Source organism: Rana temporaria, chromosome 5 (assembly GCF_905171775.1).
Source record: "Rana temporaria chromosome 5, aRanTem1.1, whole genome shotgun sequence".
NCBI classification, from domain to species: Eukaryota; Metazoa; Chordata; class Amphibia; order Anura; family Ranidae; genus Rana; species Rana temporaria.
In genome coordinates, this window is record NC_053493.1 from 243026853 (window position 1) to 243045707 (window position 18855).

The 18855-nt window shown below is 44.0% G+C and overlaps 1 protein-coding gene across 1 annotated transcript in view; it reads right to left on the reverse strand.

The window, feature by feature from the left end:
- Window positions 1–18459, reverse strand: part of RPP40 (ribonuclease P/MRP subunit p40) — a 44671-nt gene extending 26212 nt beyond the window's left edge. Inside the window, exons 1-2 of the mRNA XM_040353656.1 lie at window positions 18178–18459; window positions 392–536 (exon numbers count right to left, since the gene is read on the reverse strand). Coding sequence (XP_040209590.1) covers window positions 392–536; window positions 18178–18294 — 262 coding nt within the window. The 5' untranslated portion in view covers window positions 18295–18459. The remainder of the gene's footprint in view (window positions 1–391; window positions 537–18177) is intronic.
- Between the last annotated feature and the right edge of the window lie 396 nt (window positions 18460–18855).

Here is an 18855-nt window from a genome sequence, read left to right on the forward strand (position 1 = left end):
GGTCATACACCATCCGTATTTCTGTGCCCAGAAGTGAGAGTTGTTTGTAAACAGCCATGGCCAACATATTGTGCAAATCAATGACAGGCTGACAGATGCCATGGTTGTATGGCCACCCAAGCAATTACTTGCATACAGAGACAGATAATCAGTTTTGGATGCACCACTCATGAACCCATGAATTATGTTTTGACTGTGTGTGTGTGTGTGTGTGTGTGTGTGTGTGTGTGTGTGTGTGTGTGTGTGTGTGTGTGTGTGTGTGTGTGTGTGTGTGGTATTCCCATTGCCCAAAACCAGTTATTAACGTACAAGGTAACGTGTAGAGCACAGTAATCCAAAAGCAACAAATCACCTTCAAGCATCAACATTAATTTTTTCTTACTTTATTTACCTTTTTTTAAAAATGTATCTCTGAATTCTTGCGTTATAAACTCATGTATTGGTAAGTCTTTTACAAGATAATAATTCCCCAAACCATCAATTGCATTCTTCAATTTTACTGGTAAATGTCCACATTCTGGTAACAAAATAGATACCTGTTGTGTTGAAACATAGAAGGTTAAGATCAATATTCAATGCAGCATAAAATAAGACTTTAAAAAGTAGAACTAAAGGCATTTTTTTAGTTTTGGATAGAATGGAGATGGATTAGAATACCCATCAGATTTATATTGCTACCTCTGCCCCCCTTATTGCGATTCACTCCCTCTATTTGGATAGATTACCATTTTCATCTAAATGAAAGTACAAGAAAATACCAAAATGTTTTGCCCATAGATACTATAAGTTTAGAGTAGAACTAGCTACAAAAACATGTCAATTGCAATGTTTCTGATTAAAGTACATCTCCAACCAGATCTAGTGGAGGTTTTTCCTTACCTTCTGACCCACGATAATGCTGTCACTAAGAGAAAGTAAAATCTTCAATGGGGGACACAAGGATGGCTGTTTAGCACCCATTCACATGGGTGCAACTTGTCATGGCTAGTCACACCCCACTGCCGGCAATAAAAACCATTCATATCATCACAACTCATGTAGCAGCAATTATGAAAAAGGTTCCTGCACTACTTTTACCAATTTCCTTGTGACTTGCATATATCACTGTTAAAGGGGTTGTAAAGGTTCGTTTTTTATTTTCTAAATAGGTTACTTTAAGCTAGTGCATTGTTGGGTCGCTTATTTTTTCCTTCAATTTCCCTTCTAAATGTTTTTTTTCTTTGTTTTCTTTGTCTGAATTTCTCACTTCCTGTTCCCCCTCAGTAAGGTGTTCAGTAAGCTGTTCTAAATGACTTTCCACCGCTCGGATGATGGGGGAAAGTTTACTGAGGAGAAACAGGAAGTGAGAAATTCAAACAAAGAAAAAAACATTAAGAAGGGAAATCGAAGGAAAAGGTTAGTGAACCAACAATGCAGTAGCTTAAAGGAACCTATTTAGAAAATAAAAGATGAACCTTTACAACCCCTTTTAAATTAATTTACAAGCCGCAATGAATTCAAATCGTACTGAAAATGCAAAGTAACATGATTATCTTTAAAACGTTTGATAGTAGTACACTTTAAAAACAAGCACAAAGTGTAAGCAAACCACATTTATCATTGCAATAATGTAGAAGGAACGCTAGAAGACCTCCTTGTAACAAAGCTGAAATAGAACTGGCATCTAGCATCAAAGTTTCCAGTAACATATGGTAAATGTACATGACACATAGGCTTTTAAGAAGTTGATTTTAAGAGCTTTGGCAAAAAACACCATAAACTCCTAAACTCAAGTTTTAGGAGTTGCTAATGTACATGAAGCCTAAACAATCAGGCCTTTTAACACACAAGACAATGTTTCAGTCTGCACATTTCTCTGCCTAATTACCGTATTTATCTGCGTATACCACACACTTTTTTGCCCTGAAATTCAGGGCAAAAAAATTGTGGGTGCGCGATATACGCCGACACCCGCGCCGAGTTTGAACTACTGCGCCGGCATATACCGAGCGCAGTACACTCGTGTATAGTCAGGCAGGCTCGGCTCCTCTCGCAGTTACATCCTGGACGCACAGGACGTGACCGCGAGAGGAGCCGAGCCTGCCCGACTATACACGAGTGTACTGCGCTCGGTATAAGCCGGCGCAGTAGTTCAAACTCAGGGCGGGAAGCAGGGAGGACACCGCAGAAGGACGCCGGACCCGATGAGGAGGAGGACACCACCGAAGCCGCAGACGGACCCGACGAGGCCGCCGATGGACGCCGCGCAAGACACCAAAACTAAGTACTAGAATCTTTTTTTTTTACAGGAATGCGGGTCCACGCTATACGCCGGAGTGCGCAATACCCCGATAAATTACGGTAACAATGAAGACCTATGCCCACTGCCTCTGCAGATAAAGGTTCCTGTTTGGTTACATAGTTGGTCAGGTTGAAAAAAGTCCATCCAGTTCCACCATAAAAAAAAATGATAATTATATCCTACAATACCGTATACCCACAGTTGATCCAGAGGAAGGCGAAAAACCTCAGCAAAGCATGATCCAATTTGCTACAGCAGAGGAAAAAAATCCTTCCCGATCCCCGAGAGGCAATCGGATTTTCCCTGGATCAACTTTACCTATAAATGTTAGTATGGTTAAGGAAACCAAATTCATTATAACGCTTGCACCTTAAAATCTATTCATCTAGCCACACAAAAAGTGTCACCTACATTTTTACTTTCTAGTACCCATGGCACAACACTATTGTGCTGTCAAAGAGAATAACCTATGCAGAGCATTTCCGGAACCAATAAAGATTTTGTTAAATTCCTTTTATGTAATTTGTTGATCAGCACGGATGACACATATGTAAATAGGAATGACACAGCTTGATACCTTTGGAACAACAAAAATATATCTTTCAGTATACACGCGAGTGTAGGAATTGCAGCCTGAACCTCCTGGACATTCTCTGTCCAAGGTACTGACAAAAGACACACATATACTTGTAATACAGTCCTGATCAAAAGTTTAAGACCACTTGAAAAATGGCAAAAAATCATATTTTACATTGTTGGATCTTAACAAGGTTCCAAGTAGAGCTTCAACATGCAAGAAGAAATGAGAGAGTGAGAAAACATTTTTTGAGCATTCAGTTTAATGAAAACAAACTGAAAACAGGCTGTTTTTCAGCTGATCAAAAGTTTAGGACCACACCTCCAAAAAAAAAAACTAAACCCCCCCAAAACAGAAATCCAACTTCCAAACATGAACTCTGTAATGAGTAGCTCTGCCATTATTGTTGATCACTTGAGGTGAGTGGGAACATTTCTCCAAGAGGTGAAGACAGCCGCACGAATGCCTCTACTGTCTAGAACTGTTGTCCATTTTTGTAAACTTTCCTTGCCATCAATCCCCAAAGGTTCTCAATTGGATTTAGATCAGGGGAACATGCAGGATGGGCCAAAAAAGTGATGTTATTCTCCTGGAAGGAGTCCCTTGTCCTGCGGGCATTGTGTACTGTAGCGTTGTCCTGTTGAAAAACCCAGTCATTACCACACAGACGAGGGCCCTCAGTCATGAGGAATGCTCTCTGGTACATCGGGACACAGCCAGCGGCCGTTTGACGCCCTTGCACTTCCTGAAGCTCCATTGTTCCACTAAAGGAAAAAGCACCCCAGACCATTATGGCGCCCCCTCCACTGTGGCGCGTAGAAAACATCTCAGGTGGGATCTGCTTGTCATGCCAGTAACGTTGGAAACCATCAGGACCATCAAGGTTACATTTTTTCTCATCAGAGAATAAAAAACTTTCTTCCACCTTTGAATGTCCCATGTTTGGTGCTCTTTTGCAAAGTCCAAACGAGCAGTTCTGTGACATTCAAGGAGACAAGGTTTTTGAAGACTTTTTTTGTTTTTGAAGCCCTTCATTCTCAGATGCCGTCTGATGGTTATGGGGCTGCAGTCAGCACCAGTAAGGGCCTTAATTTGGGTCGAGGATCGTCCAGTGTCTTGACGGACAGCCAATTGGATCCACCGGCTCAGTGCTGGTGAAAATTTTTTGGGTCTTCCACTTGACTTTTTTGTTCCATAACCCTCAGGATCATTTAAGAAATTCCAAATGACTGTCTTACTGCGTCCCACCTCAGCAGCGATGGCGCGCTGTGAGAGACCCTGCTTATGCAGTTTAGCAACCCGACCACGTTCAAAAAGGGAGTTTTTTTGCCTTTGGCATCACAACATGTGACTACCTGACAGAAAATGACAATGAATCTACATCTTTGCACAGATTTGGCCTTTTAAAGGCATGTGGTCCTAAACTTTATCAGTTGAAAAACAGCCTGTTTCAGTTTAATCGTTATTTTCAATTATTTAAATGCTCAAAAAATGTTTTGTCTCGCTCTCATTTCTTCTTGTTGCATGTTGAAGCTCTACTTGGAACCTTGTTAAGATCCAACAATGTAAAATATGATTTTTTGCCATTTTTCAAGTGGTCTTAAACTTTTGATCAGGACTGTACATGCAGATCACCCAGCAAAAATGCCTTAAATACAGAAAAAAAAAAAAAACTACGTTGATTAAAGCGGAGTTCCACCCAAAAATGAACTGTCTTCTGGGAGACACACAGGTCCACAGGTTTTTTTTTTTAAGGCGGAACTCCACTTTAAGGAAGAGAAAGATACTTATTCTGAATGTGCTTTACTGAAAACGTGAAGGGGTTTCGATCATTGTAAAATTCAATAATTGAAGTAGTTGTCCCTGCTCCTCCACAATGAGCGCCATTAATCACAGGCTGAAATCACTCTGTACAATCTGGAAAAATAGGATCGTGTGAAGAAACACCATGGTCCATTACTGATACCAAAGACCAACCTAGATCCACCAAAATATATGACCGATCAAACATCCTATTTATTTTCTATACTATACAATTTATTTTTATACCCATGGAAATACAACTAAAAATATAGTCTTTGGTGGAATTATCGTTAAAAGAATTTGAATTTTACATTCCTTAATTTTAAGGAGTGTGCTTAACCAGTTAGCAACCGCCCTATAGACGAAATACGTCTACAAGGCGGTTGCTTAATTACATTCCTTAATTTTAAGGAGTGTGCTTAACCAGTTAGCAACCGCCCTATAGACGAAATACGTCTACAAGGCGGTTGCTTAACTCTGGGAGGGCGTCAATGTACGTCCTCCCAGAATCGCACTCCCGCGCGCCCTGTGGGGCGCGCACACGGGAATCTCCGTGACCGCCGGGCTTAAAATCATTTCTGTTTGCTAGAAATGACTTAGAAACCCCAAACATATATATATATATATATATATATACATATACATATATACATACATACATACATACATACATACATACATACACATATATATATATATATATATATATATATATATAATGTTTGGGGGGTCTAAGTCATTTCTAGCAAACAGAAATGATTTTAAGCTTGAAACCAACACATATCAGAAAAATGTTTGGTGTTTAAGTGGTTTAACTTTCCTATTATATATATACACACACACACACACACACACATTATATATATATATATTTTTTAGTAGAGACCCTAGAGAATAAAATGGTGGTTGTTGCAATATTTAGTATTGCACTGTAATTGCGCAGCGGTCTTTCAAATGCAATTTTTTTGGGGAAAAAATTACTTTAATGAATTAAAAAAAAAAAAAAACAACCAGTAGGGATGCACCGATATATCGTCCGAAAATAGCTGTTTTGGGAAAATGCCGAAACAACTTAAAAATTGCAGATAGTGACTAGTGGTGCAACGCGGGATTGCAGAGTGGTAAAACACACATTGAAATAGTCTCCGCTCTGCTCGCACACAGCTCCGCCTGCTCCTAACCACGCTGTGATAGACAGAATGCGGGTCCAATGCTGAGATGTGTTCTGTCTATCACAGTGTGGGGTTAGAAGGAGGCGGGGCTGTGTGCGAGCAGCGTGGAGACAGTTTCAACATACGGGCGGTGAGTGGCTTTCCTTTCTAGCATAACATGTTTGCAGCCATCCGTCCTCCCCTCTCCCCCCACATACATCTCTCGGCTGGCTCTATCTTCGGGACTCCGTCTCCCCCCCCCCCCCCCCCCCCGGCTGCCTAGTCTGGCTCCTGTCCCTGCCACCAATGCACTCATGTTTTGGAGGTGACAGGGTTAATAAAGAAAACCTGTCATCTCCAATTGCTATCACACAGGGAATTATTTTCTCCCGTGTGATAGCAATAAAGTTAAGTGTAAAAAAAAAAAAAAGAAATATTAAAATAAGTAATTAAAAAGTAAAGAATAAGAAAAATATTAAAAATAAGAAAATTATACAAAAAAAAAAAAAAAAAGTAAAACAAACAAAAAAAAGTGATAAAGTAATAAAAAAAAAAGAAACAAACAAGAGGCAGCAATTGGGGAACAGTGATAAGATGCTCCATACATTTTTTCAATTCAACTGTACGGTTTTAACAATTATTTAAAAAAAAAGAAAAGTAATTTTCGGTTTCGGCCTGACTTTTTATTTCGGTTCTGAAATTTCCATTTCGGTGCACCTCTACTAACCAGTAAAGTTAGCCCAATTTTTTTTTGTATAACGTGAAAGATTTTATGCCGCGAGAATTGTGATCTTTATTCCAAGCAAAAAAATAGCGATTCTCATTTTGGCCAGAATCGTGCAGCTCTGATGACACACATAGTATGTTTAGGAATAGCTTACCTGCATCACAGACAGGGGTTCTCAGATCATAAGATTACAAACAAACGGACGTAAACTGGAACCATATAAGAGCCTTATTTAACCTAAATTTGCCTTGGCAAATGGCTAAAAAATTGTATACAAGCCAAAAAGTGGATGAAGCCTTTAAAGCCTCGTACACACGATCAGTCCATCCGATGAAAACGGCCTGAAGGACAGTTGTCTAAGGTTAACCAATGAAGCTGACTGATGGTCCGTCGCGCCTACACACCATAGGTTAAAAAAACGATCGTGTCAGAACGCCGTGACCTAAAACACACAATGTGCTGAAAAAAAAAAAAAAGAAGTTCAATGCTTCCAAGCATGCGTCGACTTAATTCTGAGCATGCGCAGGTTTTTAACCGATGGTTTTGCATACCAACGATCGGTTTTGACCTATCGGTTAGCAATCCATCGGTTAAATTTTAAAGCAAGTTTGCTTTTTTTTAACCGAAGGTTAAATAACCTATGGGGCCCACACACACGATCGGTTTGAACCAACGAAAACGGTCCATCAGACCGTTTTCATCGGTCGTGTACACGCGGCCTTAGATACACAAAGCCCAGGTTTTCATTGTGTAACTGTCCAGCCACTGGCATCATAACCATTTGAATCATAGGTTGACGAGGACCTACCTTCAGGTGATGGACACTGGCACTCTCAGACAGGAAGTCCCCTCCCTATATATGAATAAAAGTATGATTTTGCGCTAAAGTTGAATGTGGTGATAAAGTGCCATCTGAGCAATGACAAAACGGCTTATATATTAAAGGGGTGGTTCCCCCTTAAAAACAACTTTTTTTTATTCCACTGGCCCCCCACATTACAATCGAATTAAGGCTATTATTTTTTTTTTGCTGCTGTACATACCTTGATACAGCATCTTCACCCGTGCATCCGGGTTGCGAGTCCCGCGGGAGTGGGCGTTCCTCACATGTGTTTGATTGACGTTTTTCGGAAAAACGAGCTCCCCCCTGTCGCGTAAGCCGCGTCACGGTTGGCGAAAGGAGCCGAACGGCGAGTCGGCGCTATACTGCGCATGCGCATCGCCGTTCGGCTCCTTTCGCCAATCGTGACGCGGCTTACGCGACGGGGGGAGAGCTCGTTTTTGGGAAAAACGTCAATCAAACACATGTGAGGAACGCCCACTCCCGCGGGACTCGCAACCTGGATGCACGGGTGAAGATGCTGTATCAAGGTATGTACAGCAGCAAAAAAATAAATAATAGCCTTAATTCGATTGTAATGTGGGGGGCCAGTGGAATAAAAAAAAGTTGTTTTTAAGGGGGAACCACCGCTTTAAATAGACCCGTGAGATGAACAAATATACAAAAGTGATCCAAAATAAATATAACGTGCTGCTGTGCAAATTGAAATGTAATAACTGCAAATAGACTACAAACAGTGCAAAAAAATGTAAAAAAGTGCTGGCCGTGCCAAAAAAATTACACCAATGTACACAGTGTATAAATGGTTCAATGATGCAATGTGCAAAAACTGAGTTAATGTCCCATATAATTGATGAAAGGGTAGGTCCTCCAATTATTTCCAAGTTCTTGTTGAGAATATTTCTTTAATTGTAATATTGAACCCCGATGTCTCTCCTTCACCAGTCTCTCAGAACTCTCACCTTACAGATATAGAAAGCAGGCACATCAATACTGTAACTCCCACCATATAGGTGTTTGGATGCCAAGATAGATACGACACTGCTTTTCTCCTTTAACAACCATAATCGCTCCGTCATGCAGCGGATCACTGAAAGAGGGGAGGGGGAAGTAAGAGGGAGAGGGAGAAAACTCCAAACCGTGCCCAGGAATAAGCAAGGAGGAGAGGAGACTCCAAAAGGTGTAGTATTTTAAATAAAAGCTTTAACCACTTCCATACAGGGCACTCACACACCTTCCCGCCCAAGCCAATTTTCAGCTTTCAGCACTGTCGCACTTTAAATGGCAATTGCGCGGTCATGTTACACTGTACCCAAACAAAATTGGCGTCCTTTTTTTCCCACAAATAGAGCTTTCTTTTGGTGGTATTTGATCACCTCTGCGATTATTTTTTTTTGCGCAACAACTAAAAAAAGACTGGAAATTTTGAAAAAAAAATTACGTTTTTATTTTTTTCTGTAATTTTTTTTTGTAAATAAATACGTTTTGTCTTTCGATTACGGGCACTGATATGGCGGCACTGATGGGCACAGATGAGATGGCACTGATGGACATAGATGAGATGGCACTGATGGACATAGATGAGGTGGCACTGATGGACATCGATGAGGTGGCACTGATGGACGGCGCTGGTATGTGGCACTCATGGGCACACATAGGCGGCACTCATGGGCGGCACATAGGCGGCACTCATGGGCGGCACATAGGCGGCACTCATGGGCGGCACATAGGCGGCACTCATGGGCGGCACATAGGCGGCACTCATGAGATGGCCGCATCCACCGCAGGAATAGACAATTTTTTAGAGAACTTTTCTTCCATCGGATAGAGAACTGAGAATCTTTTTTTTTTTTTCAAATATATAATTTTTATTAATGCCCAACATGGGCCAAGGCATTACAAACAAATACAGGAGGACATTCAAGGAATAACAACAGATATTAGAAATGGGGAGGAGGGGGGGGGGGGCATCATCAAACTTAGCATCAGGAGGTAGAGGCAAAACAACAAACATGTAGTATATCCGTCGGCTAGAACCCCTCAGGTAACATCGCAGGGCCGTAGGCCCCCGCTAACAGTTACATAGTTCCATTCCATCTCCTCCATATGAAGTTGCAGCATCAATGTGTGCGTCCTGGAGGTGCTCTAGAGCAGGGGGTCGACAATGTCCGGGCGCCAGGTCGCAATTGTGACAAGAAATTGTGACCTGTCGCCCGCTCCCGCCGGTAATTGAGGCCGCGGCTTTGCGGCCTACAAAGCCGCGGCCTCAACTGCCGGCCTGCCATGTTCGCGAGGAGGTGGGGGCGCACGGAGGCACAGGATCCTGTGTCTCCGTGCGCCTCCACCTCCCCCGCCGCGTTATAGTGGCGGGTCCGCGACGGCCGGTAATTGTTTAACTAAACAGCAATTCTGTGTGTCATTTTTCTCTATTTTTACTGCCATCTCTTTCCCTCTAATTAGAACCCCCAAACATTATATATATTTTTTATTCTAACACCCTAGAGAATAAAATGGCAATCGTTGCAATACTTTCTGTCACGCCGTATTTGCGCAGCAGTCTTACTAGCGCACTTTTTTTGGGGGGAAAAAAATACACTTTTTTTTTTATTAAAAAAAATAAGACAACAGTAAAGTTATCCCAATTTTTTTTTATATTGTGAAATATAATGTTATGCCGAATAAATTGATAACCAACAGGTCATGCTTCAAAATTGCGTCTGCTCTTGGAATGCCGACAAACTTTTACCCTTTAAAATCTCCATAGGCGACGTTTAAAAAAAAATACAGGTTGCATGTTTTGAGTTACAGAGGAGGTCTAGAGCTAGAATTATTGCTCTCGCTCCAACGATCGCGGCCATACCTCACATGTGGTTTGAATACCGTTTACATATGCGGGCGATACTCACGTATGTGTTCGCTTCTGCGCGCAAGCTCGTCGGGACGGGGCACATTTTTTGGCTCCTAACTTTTTTAGCTGGCTCCTAGATTCCAAACAAATTTGTCAAACCCTGCTCTAGAGCAGTCACTCTCTGCTCCAAATTCGCCACGAGGTCTCCCCTGTAGCGAGCCTCGCACCCAGGGCGCCCAGCTCCCCCCTCACCTCCCGTATGTCCTTGCGTTGCTGAGTCTCAAGTCGGCTGACTATCGACTCTATATCAGTCTTGGTGGGGAGGGACCTCAGGATTGCCCACATCTCGTCTAGGGCCGAAACAACTAATCGATTATGAAATTAATCGATTACAATTTTCATAATCGATTAATCGGCCTGTAACATAATGGGGTTAAAACAACTAAAATTAGCCCTTTATAGTACAATAAAGCAAATCGCTACTGTAAATTTAACTTTCACTGTCCCACAGTAAAAAAATGTAACCCCTTACAGTAGCGATTATTTGCTCTTTTTGTACTTTTTTGTTTTTTTTAACCCCATTATGTTACCAAACATCTCAGGCCTGGGTTCACACCTCTGTTTTTTGGTGCTTTTTGCAGAAACACACTACAGTTCAGTGACATTTTCCTATGGGACACGTTCACATCCATGATTTTTTTTCAGCTGCTGCGTATTTTGAAAGGTCAAGGACTTTTTAACTCAAACAGTGCTATTTTTTTTTTTTTTTTGGTTCAATATACTTCAATGGAGAAGCTGCAGAAAAGCATGCAATTAGGTAGATTTAGTAAGAGTTAGGCCGACTTATCAGTAGATAAGCCGGCCTAACTCAGAATCTACGCCGACGTATGTTTAAGCGTATGCTCAAACAGAGATATGCTTAAACATATCCAAGATACGACGGCTTGCGCCATCCTATCTTAGATTGCAATTTTTCGGATGGCCGCTAGGTGGCGCTTCCATTGCGGTCGGCGTAGATTATGTAAATCAGTTTGTACGCCGATTCACGAACGTACGCCCGGCCGCCGCAGTCGTTTTACGCCGTTTCCATAAGGCCTTAGGTGGAATAACAATGTTAAAGTATGGCCGCCGTTCCCGCCGCGAGATTCTAAATTTTAACGTCGTTTGCGTAAGTCGTCCACGAATCGGGATTTACGTCGTTTACGTCCACGTCGAAATCAATAGGCCCGTGCGGCGTAGGTAACCGCAATGCACACTGGGAAATGTAGTCGCCCGGCGCATGCGCAGTAGCCAAAAAACGTGAGGTCAAGCCTCATTGCCAATAAACACGCCCCCCTCCAACCCATTTGAATTAGGCGCCCTTACGCCCGCCACGTTACACTACGCCGCCCTAAGTAAGGAGGCAAGTGCTTTGAGAATCATGTACTTGCCTCTCTTACTTAAGGCGGCGTAGTGTAAACACGCTAGGCTACGCCGTCTTAAAATTGCGCGCCCGTACCTGGATCTACCCAAATGTGTTTTTGCTGCAATTTGTGTTTTGTAATCTGCCCAACAACAAATTGGCCCAAAAAAAATATAAAAAATATTTAATTTTTTTAAGGCTATTATCCGATTAATCGAAACAATAATCGGCCAACTAATCGATTATGAAAATAATCGTTAGTTGCAGCCCTAATCTCGTCTTCTCCTCCGGGTCTCGAAGATGTCATCAACGGAGTTACCACGCTCGGTAGCAGAGCAGACTCCCCAGAGCCCTCGCCTTACTCGTTTCTCCACGTGCATCTTCCATCTTAGAGCCAGGGGAGGTGAGCCGTGGCCGAGTCAAGAATTGATCAATAGCCCCTCCAAAATCCCCCGACTTCACCACCTTAGGCTTCCCCTTCGTTCTCCTCTTCTTTGAGTACATTCCAGGGGCAGCTAGCGGGATATTAGAGCATAGTAGACCCAGCAGGCCGGGAAAAGGGAGCTCAAAGCCAAAGCGTCCTCACACGACCATGTCCAGGCCACGCCCCCCCTGAGAATCTTTTAGGAGGAACAAAGATTCTATCCGTACGTGCCCAATCCTGAAAAATCAGGCCCTAATAGAGGGTGGATCGGGAAGAAGAAGCTAGTCTCCGCTGTCAGGGACTCCAGCATAGGAGAGGGAGACCTAGCCCGCTTTCTTTCCGGTAAAGAAGCAGCAATTAATGCTGCCAATCTCTGCTCCAACCCCCCTAGGGTGGATGCCAACACCTCCTCTGTTACATAGACAGGAGCAGGCTGGGTAGGGGCAGCCGCAGCACCCAGTAACTCAGATGCCTCGCCCTGGGCAACAAATTCTGACCTTTCAGGGGAGGACGGGATTGCCGAAGCCTGGCCAAGATCCTCAGAGCCCGATGGGGAACCCTTTGGTTTCTTAACATTTTAGTAGCTTTAGGGGTTCCCGCCCCCTTGGGAGCCATAATACAACTCTGAGGTACTCCGCTACTGAGGATATCTATCAGCTGCAATAATCAAGCCAGGGTAAACGCTAGGCTAATGCTGAACACACCCTGAGCTTATTAAGACTGAGCTAATGCCGAGCAACGTTGGGCTAATGCTGAGCCAATTCTGAGCTCGCTGAGCCAATACTGAACCCGTGGGCTAGTGCGGAGTCCAAACGCTGAGCCAATATGAGCTCAATGCTGAGCTAGTGTGAGCCCAATGCTTAGCTAGTGCTGAGCCAATAAGGGGGGCCTGTACGAATTCACTGTCACTTGAGCCGACAAGTTCTTAGAAAAAAACTTAGATACTGCTCTGATACTCCACAATGCTCCTGTGTCCCACCGGCAGCCTGGTGCTCACACTGCACCGTTCTTATACCCAGACCGTTCTGCAGCTGCCCAGACGAGGCAAAGAACGTTGGCGCGCTGCCTGCCCCCCTCTCACATCCCAGACCGTATTTCCGGAATCGCTCGCACGCCGTGGCTGACAGCGGGAGAAGGGGGGCTGCTCTACAGCCAGAGGAGAGAGGGGAAAAGACATGCTACGAATGTCGCTGGGAACCGCCGCTCAAGCTGCAGCATAGGAGCGTGCACACACCGCATGGTAAGCTCACAAAAAGCATAGGACTTAGAGGTACCAGCACCTTCAAGGGGAGATCTATGGGTACTACAGCCATCCTGTCTCAACAGACATAGTGGTTACTTTGCCCAGGCACACATGCATTACAGGCAAGACCCAATAGATTCAATAGCCCCTAATGCAAGACCTCCTGTCGAACCAAGTTCCGCAGGTCCTTCCCCTTACCTTCCACGCCGCAGGGTTTGCTAAGGCAGAAGACCCAATCTTCACCCTTCACCGTGGGACTTGGACAAGACCTTCAGGAACCGGGGTCCATGGGCAGGATCACCACTCCCCTGGACCTATATAGCACCCTGCCAGAAAAAACATTTGGTCCTTGAAACTGACCAAAAGTACTGGAACCCAGGATCCAGCCCTCCACAGAGAGGCATTATAGGCTAAACCTCGTTCTTCGTACCGAGACCCGGGTACCGTCCACTTTGGCTATGAAGCACCTTGGACGGATCCGGTCTTTTCCAGCTTGCCTAAGCCCCAAAGGACCCATAAGCACAGCTTTCTTCAAACGTGACCAACACCTAAGACACTGGGGAAAAAACTGAGGTACTCCCGGTATGGGAGGGGGTTATATAGGGAGGGGACTTCCTGTCTGAGAGTGCCAGTGTCCATCACCTGAAGGTAGTCTCTATAACCCACATAGTAATTGGACGTGTGACGTCACGTATCGTCGTTCCCTATGACAGGGAACAGACGATCAGTGACAGGTTTGTTTACACTCACCTCTTCCCGTTCTTCCTCTCGGTGACTCGATCGCAGGACAACGGGGGCGATCGGGTCCGCTGTTCCCGCGGGGACGGTCACGTGGAAGAGGATCAGGTCGAGAAAGCACCGGCGCGTTCGCAACCCATGGCTGGGATCTTAAAGGGGATGTACATGTACGCTCTTGTGGGCAGCCGTGCCATTCTGCCGACGTATTTAGTCGTGCGGCAGTCCTCAAGCGGTTAAGGGGTATATGCAGTACAAAGTGAAGATGGCAAGTAGGATTAAAAGGAGAAGTCCAGCCTGAGCTCTTTTGGCTGGCCAATGGGTCACAGGAGTGCAATTCGTTTTGCACTCCTTTGACCCATTTTCAGCAGAGAGCGGTCTGAAATTCGTTCTCTGCTGACGTCACTGGAATCGGTCCGGGCACCGTGTGGTTCGTTAGCTCCTACCCCTTCACTGCGCCATGAAGATGCGACTTCCACGCTCATGTGTGGGAAAGATTTCATTATTGCCAGGCCATTCAAGTGGCTGAAGACATGGAACCTGGAAGGAAAACCGGGCGAAGGTGGAAATGCCTGGGACCAACGTAATCGATCACAACGCAGCGCTGGTGGGCTTGTTTGAAAGGCAAGTCTGCCATAATGTGCTAATATGCTGTGCATATTATAGCATATACCTGCTGGGGCCCCTAAAAAGAAAAGAATATTAACTATACTTTAATGCAAATAGATTTTCCAGGGATCGGGTACCTAGTTTTGAAAAGTGCCTGCTAGCACTTACATTCAGATCACATAGGTCAATCATGCCGAACCTTGGCACCCCAGATGTCTTGGAACTATATTTCCCATGATGTTCATGCACTCTGCAGTGTAGGTATGCATCATGGGAAATGTAGTTACAAAACATCTGGGGTGCCAAGGTACACCATTACTTACCTAGGCCAGTGATGGCAAACCTTGGTTTAGGCACTGGCATAGGCAATCCGACTGGAAATTCTATCCCCCACCTCCTCCCCCACTACCGTTGGGACACGCCTGCAGGTCACAGTAGGAAAGGGAAACAAACGGAGCAGCGCTGCAACCACTGCTAAGATATCTGAAACAGCTTCACAACTCAATACCTGGTGCTCAGTCTGAATGGTCTCTGGGAACCTTGCACAATACACAAGCTTATAGAGAGTCGGCATATTAGTAAATATCAGGTAGCAGTTGGCTTTTATTAAAGGAGTTGTAAAGGTAGATGTTTTTTCACCTTAATGCATTCTATGCATTAAGGTGAAAAAACATCTGAGCATTAGAGGTCCCCTCGAGCCCCCCTTTACTTACATGACCCTCTGGAAAGTTCCTCGCCGTGAACGCACAGGTTTCTGGGCCGGCTTCTCGGGTCATTCATTGGTTGATTGAAAGCAGCATAGCCATTGGCTAGCGCTGCTGTCAATCATATCCAATGACGCGGCGCACCGGGTGGGCGGGGCCAAGTGATACAGCGAGCGGCTATGGCCATCGGCTGTATCACAGGAGCGCGCCTGCAAGGACTTTCCACCATGCAAGCTCGCTCGCATGAAGGTGGAATGTTCTTGCAGAGCGGAGCCGAGATAGCCGCAGAGGGACCCCAGAAGACCAGGTTCAGGGCCACTGTGTGCAAAATGAGCTGCACAGTGGAGGCAAGTATAACATGTTTGTTATTTAAAAAAAAAAAAAAAAAAAAAAAAAAAAAAGCTTTATTGTTCCTTTAAACTAAGAAATATGCAGCCATAACAAGCCACTGAGTTTTGGCTGTTCAGGCCTTAATCATGACACGATTTTTATGGCTGTACTCCGTTTACTAAAGGACAACCACTACCTGAAATTTACCGATGTGTCAGTTTCCTCTACAAGGCAGTAGGGAAAGGGTTTAAATTTTTGATTCTGTGTACCATTGGAGGAAATCTGCCTTTACTTTCTGTCCCATAAATGCAACAGGAAGTTAGAGGAGGGCAGGCGTCCGAATTAGAAGATTTCTCGTACCTCATGTTTTGGAGAGAACACTAAAACTTTACATTTTCCCTCACTCTATCAGTGACAATGGTCACCAGTATGAATAAAAGTGAGTGAATCTTATAATGGGGACACAGACAGCAATAAAAACTTGAGCATTTTTAACACTTCCCCACACTTTCCAAAACTAAAAAATAAATGAGATACACTTTAATGTTCAGCTCAGTTTTGATTGATATGTACTGAAAAAATAAAGCTAACTTTGAAAACAACAATCATGGATGTGTAGAAAATAGAAGAAGGACCCTGACATGGTGACTAGAGGCTGAGAAGATCCAGACATATACAGTACTGGACCTCCACCAGTTTTTAGGGTGGAACATGTAAGATGCTCCTGCAGCTCCCCCCCCCCCCCCCTGCCTGTGACAGCGGGCTGGGGATCATCTCCCTGCACCTGCTGTCACAATTTAAAGAGCACAGCTCTGTTCTTTGAATGAATAGACTACAAGTACCAGCAGCCTTTGTGGCTGACGGCTTGTAGTTCTCAATGAACTACAAAAATGCTGGGGAGCATCCTCATAGTTCATTGAATCTTCCTGGACTGAAGTAACTGTCTGCTCGTTTTGGAGATACGGGCAAGCCAGAAACACTGATAGTCTGCAGAAGTCTGGCATTGCACCTGCGATCTCCTGAACACTGGTGCAATGCTTTACAGGCTGCCAAGAAAAAAAAAAGTAAACACATTTTTTTTACCTGCAAAGAAATGTGCATTTATTAAAATGTTTTAAAGGTGAACCTTTGAAGCACTAAAAACTGTAAACAAACACAGATAGTAAAGCTATGGTTGCCACTGCATCCCTTTAAACCCGAACACATATGAATTACACAGGTTCTGAGGCTAATTGAATGCAGATAAGGCACCGAGTTTAAATACCACCTTAAAGTGGTTGTAAACCCAGATTTTTTTTTTTAAATAAAAATCTGCAAGACAAAGGCATAATGAGCTAGTATGACTAGCATACTAGCTCATTATGAATTACTAACCTTAGAGTGAATCCCCCAAAGCCATCCTCGTCTCGCCCTCTGGCCGCAGACATCTCTCCGGAAGGTTACTTCCGGGTATCGCCACTCCGGCGCTGTGATTGGCCGGAGCGGCGTGCGCGCGGGAGCCGTCAAAGCCGGCATTATCGATTCATAAAACCGGCATTTTCAGTGCGCCTTCCACTGATGTCTACGGCGCACATGCGCTGTAGACATCGGTGTATTCTTTTTGGCAAATATCTCCTAAACCGTGTAGGTTTAGGAGATATTGCAGACACCTACAGGTAAGCCTTAATCTAGGCTTACCTGTAGGTGTAACTTCCCCCAGAGGGTTTGCAACCACTTTAATCAGCCACAGAACCTGTGTAATTAATATGTGTTCAGCTTTAAAGAGAGGAGGTGGAAACCCCAAGTAAAGCGCGTTTATAATAGTTACCAATACCCCATTCCTTGCAGCTGATCTTCACTCAGGAGGTAAAAGCATTAGTAAATCTTTGGCATTCAACACTCCTGGATGTGTCACATGCCCAGATCTTCCAACTGTGCACTGCCCATCACAGGGGCACTCTAGTGGCCTGCAGGAGGAACCACTGTGCAGGACCAGACATTGGACGCACCCGGGAGCATTGGATGCTGAAGATTCTAGCTCTGGAAGAGGAGAGCAAAGATTGGTTGCAAGGGAAGTGGTAGTGGTATTAAATATGTACTTTATTATTTATGTTGCATTTTACATTGATTTTAGCTCACAACAATAAAATAACAAATGGTCTCTTATTTTGCATTTCTATAGGGCTCTAGATTGCTGGGAAATCTACCAGGAATGGACTTTCTGCTACATCCCAGATTGGCTCATTGAACTCAATGTTGTAGAATGCTAAAGTCTAATAGAGAATACAAGTGAATAGCATGTATCAGGCACCATGTCCCTGTACCCTGCTATATATATATATATATATATATATATATATATATATATATATATATATATATATATATATATATATATACACACACACACACACAGTATGTATATACAGCATGCACATGGCCTTATATATAAGGGGGAGCAGGGTATATAAAGATAGATATATATGTACAGTATGTATATACAACATGCACATGGCTACTCACAGCATAGTTATAGTAGTGTGTCTCCACGTGGGAGGCATGCCGGGACTTCTCCGCCAGGAAACTGGACTTCTCACACACCAGCAGGTGCCGGGGACACGTCTGTAACGCAGGCAGCATTCTTCCTGAACCCCTAATGGTAACAAACGTGACTTACTGACCAGACCCGAACTACGAGACGAGGAAGAGGAGGATCTCCTCAGCATTTCCTGCCTGCCTCCCTGTACGGCCGTCTGTGCCTGGGGCGACACTGAACGACACTGCCATCTGCTGGGGAGAGAGCTAACTGCACTATTCCTAGAGCCAGCATTGGACACAGATCAGCCATAATATTATTACCACTGACATTACAACTAAAGGCAATTTTTTTAACACACATAAAACGCGGAGATAGATGAGAACACCTGTCTATTTTTTATTTATTTTTTAATATAGAAACATATAAAACTGAACCTGTGGCTGCAGGAAAAAAATTGACACCGCCTGCCTAACACATTTTAAATCAAAACATGCTTAGCCCCTTCATGCCTAAGCCTTTTAGGCTACTTTCGCACTGGGGTGGGGGTGTATTAGCGGTGGTAAAGCACTGCTAGTTTTAGCGGCGCTTTACCGTCGTTTTAGTGGCGCTTTTTTAGCCGCTAGCGAGGCGCTTGTAACCTCCACTAGCGGCCGAAGAAAGGT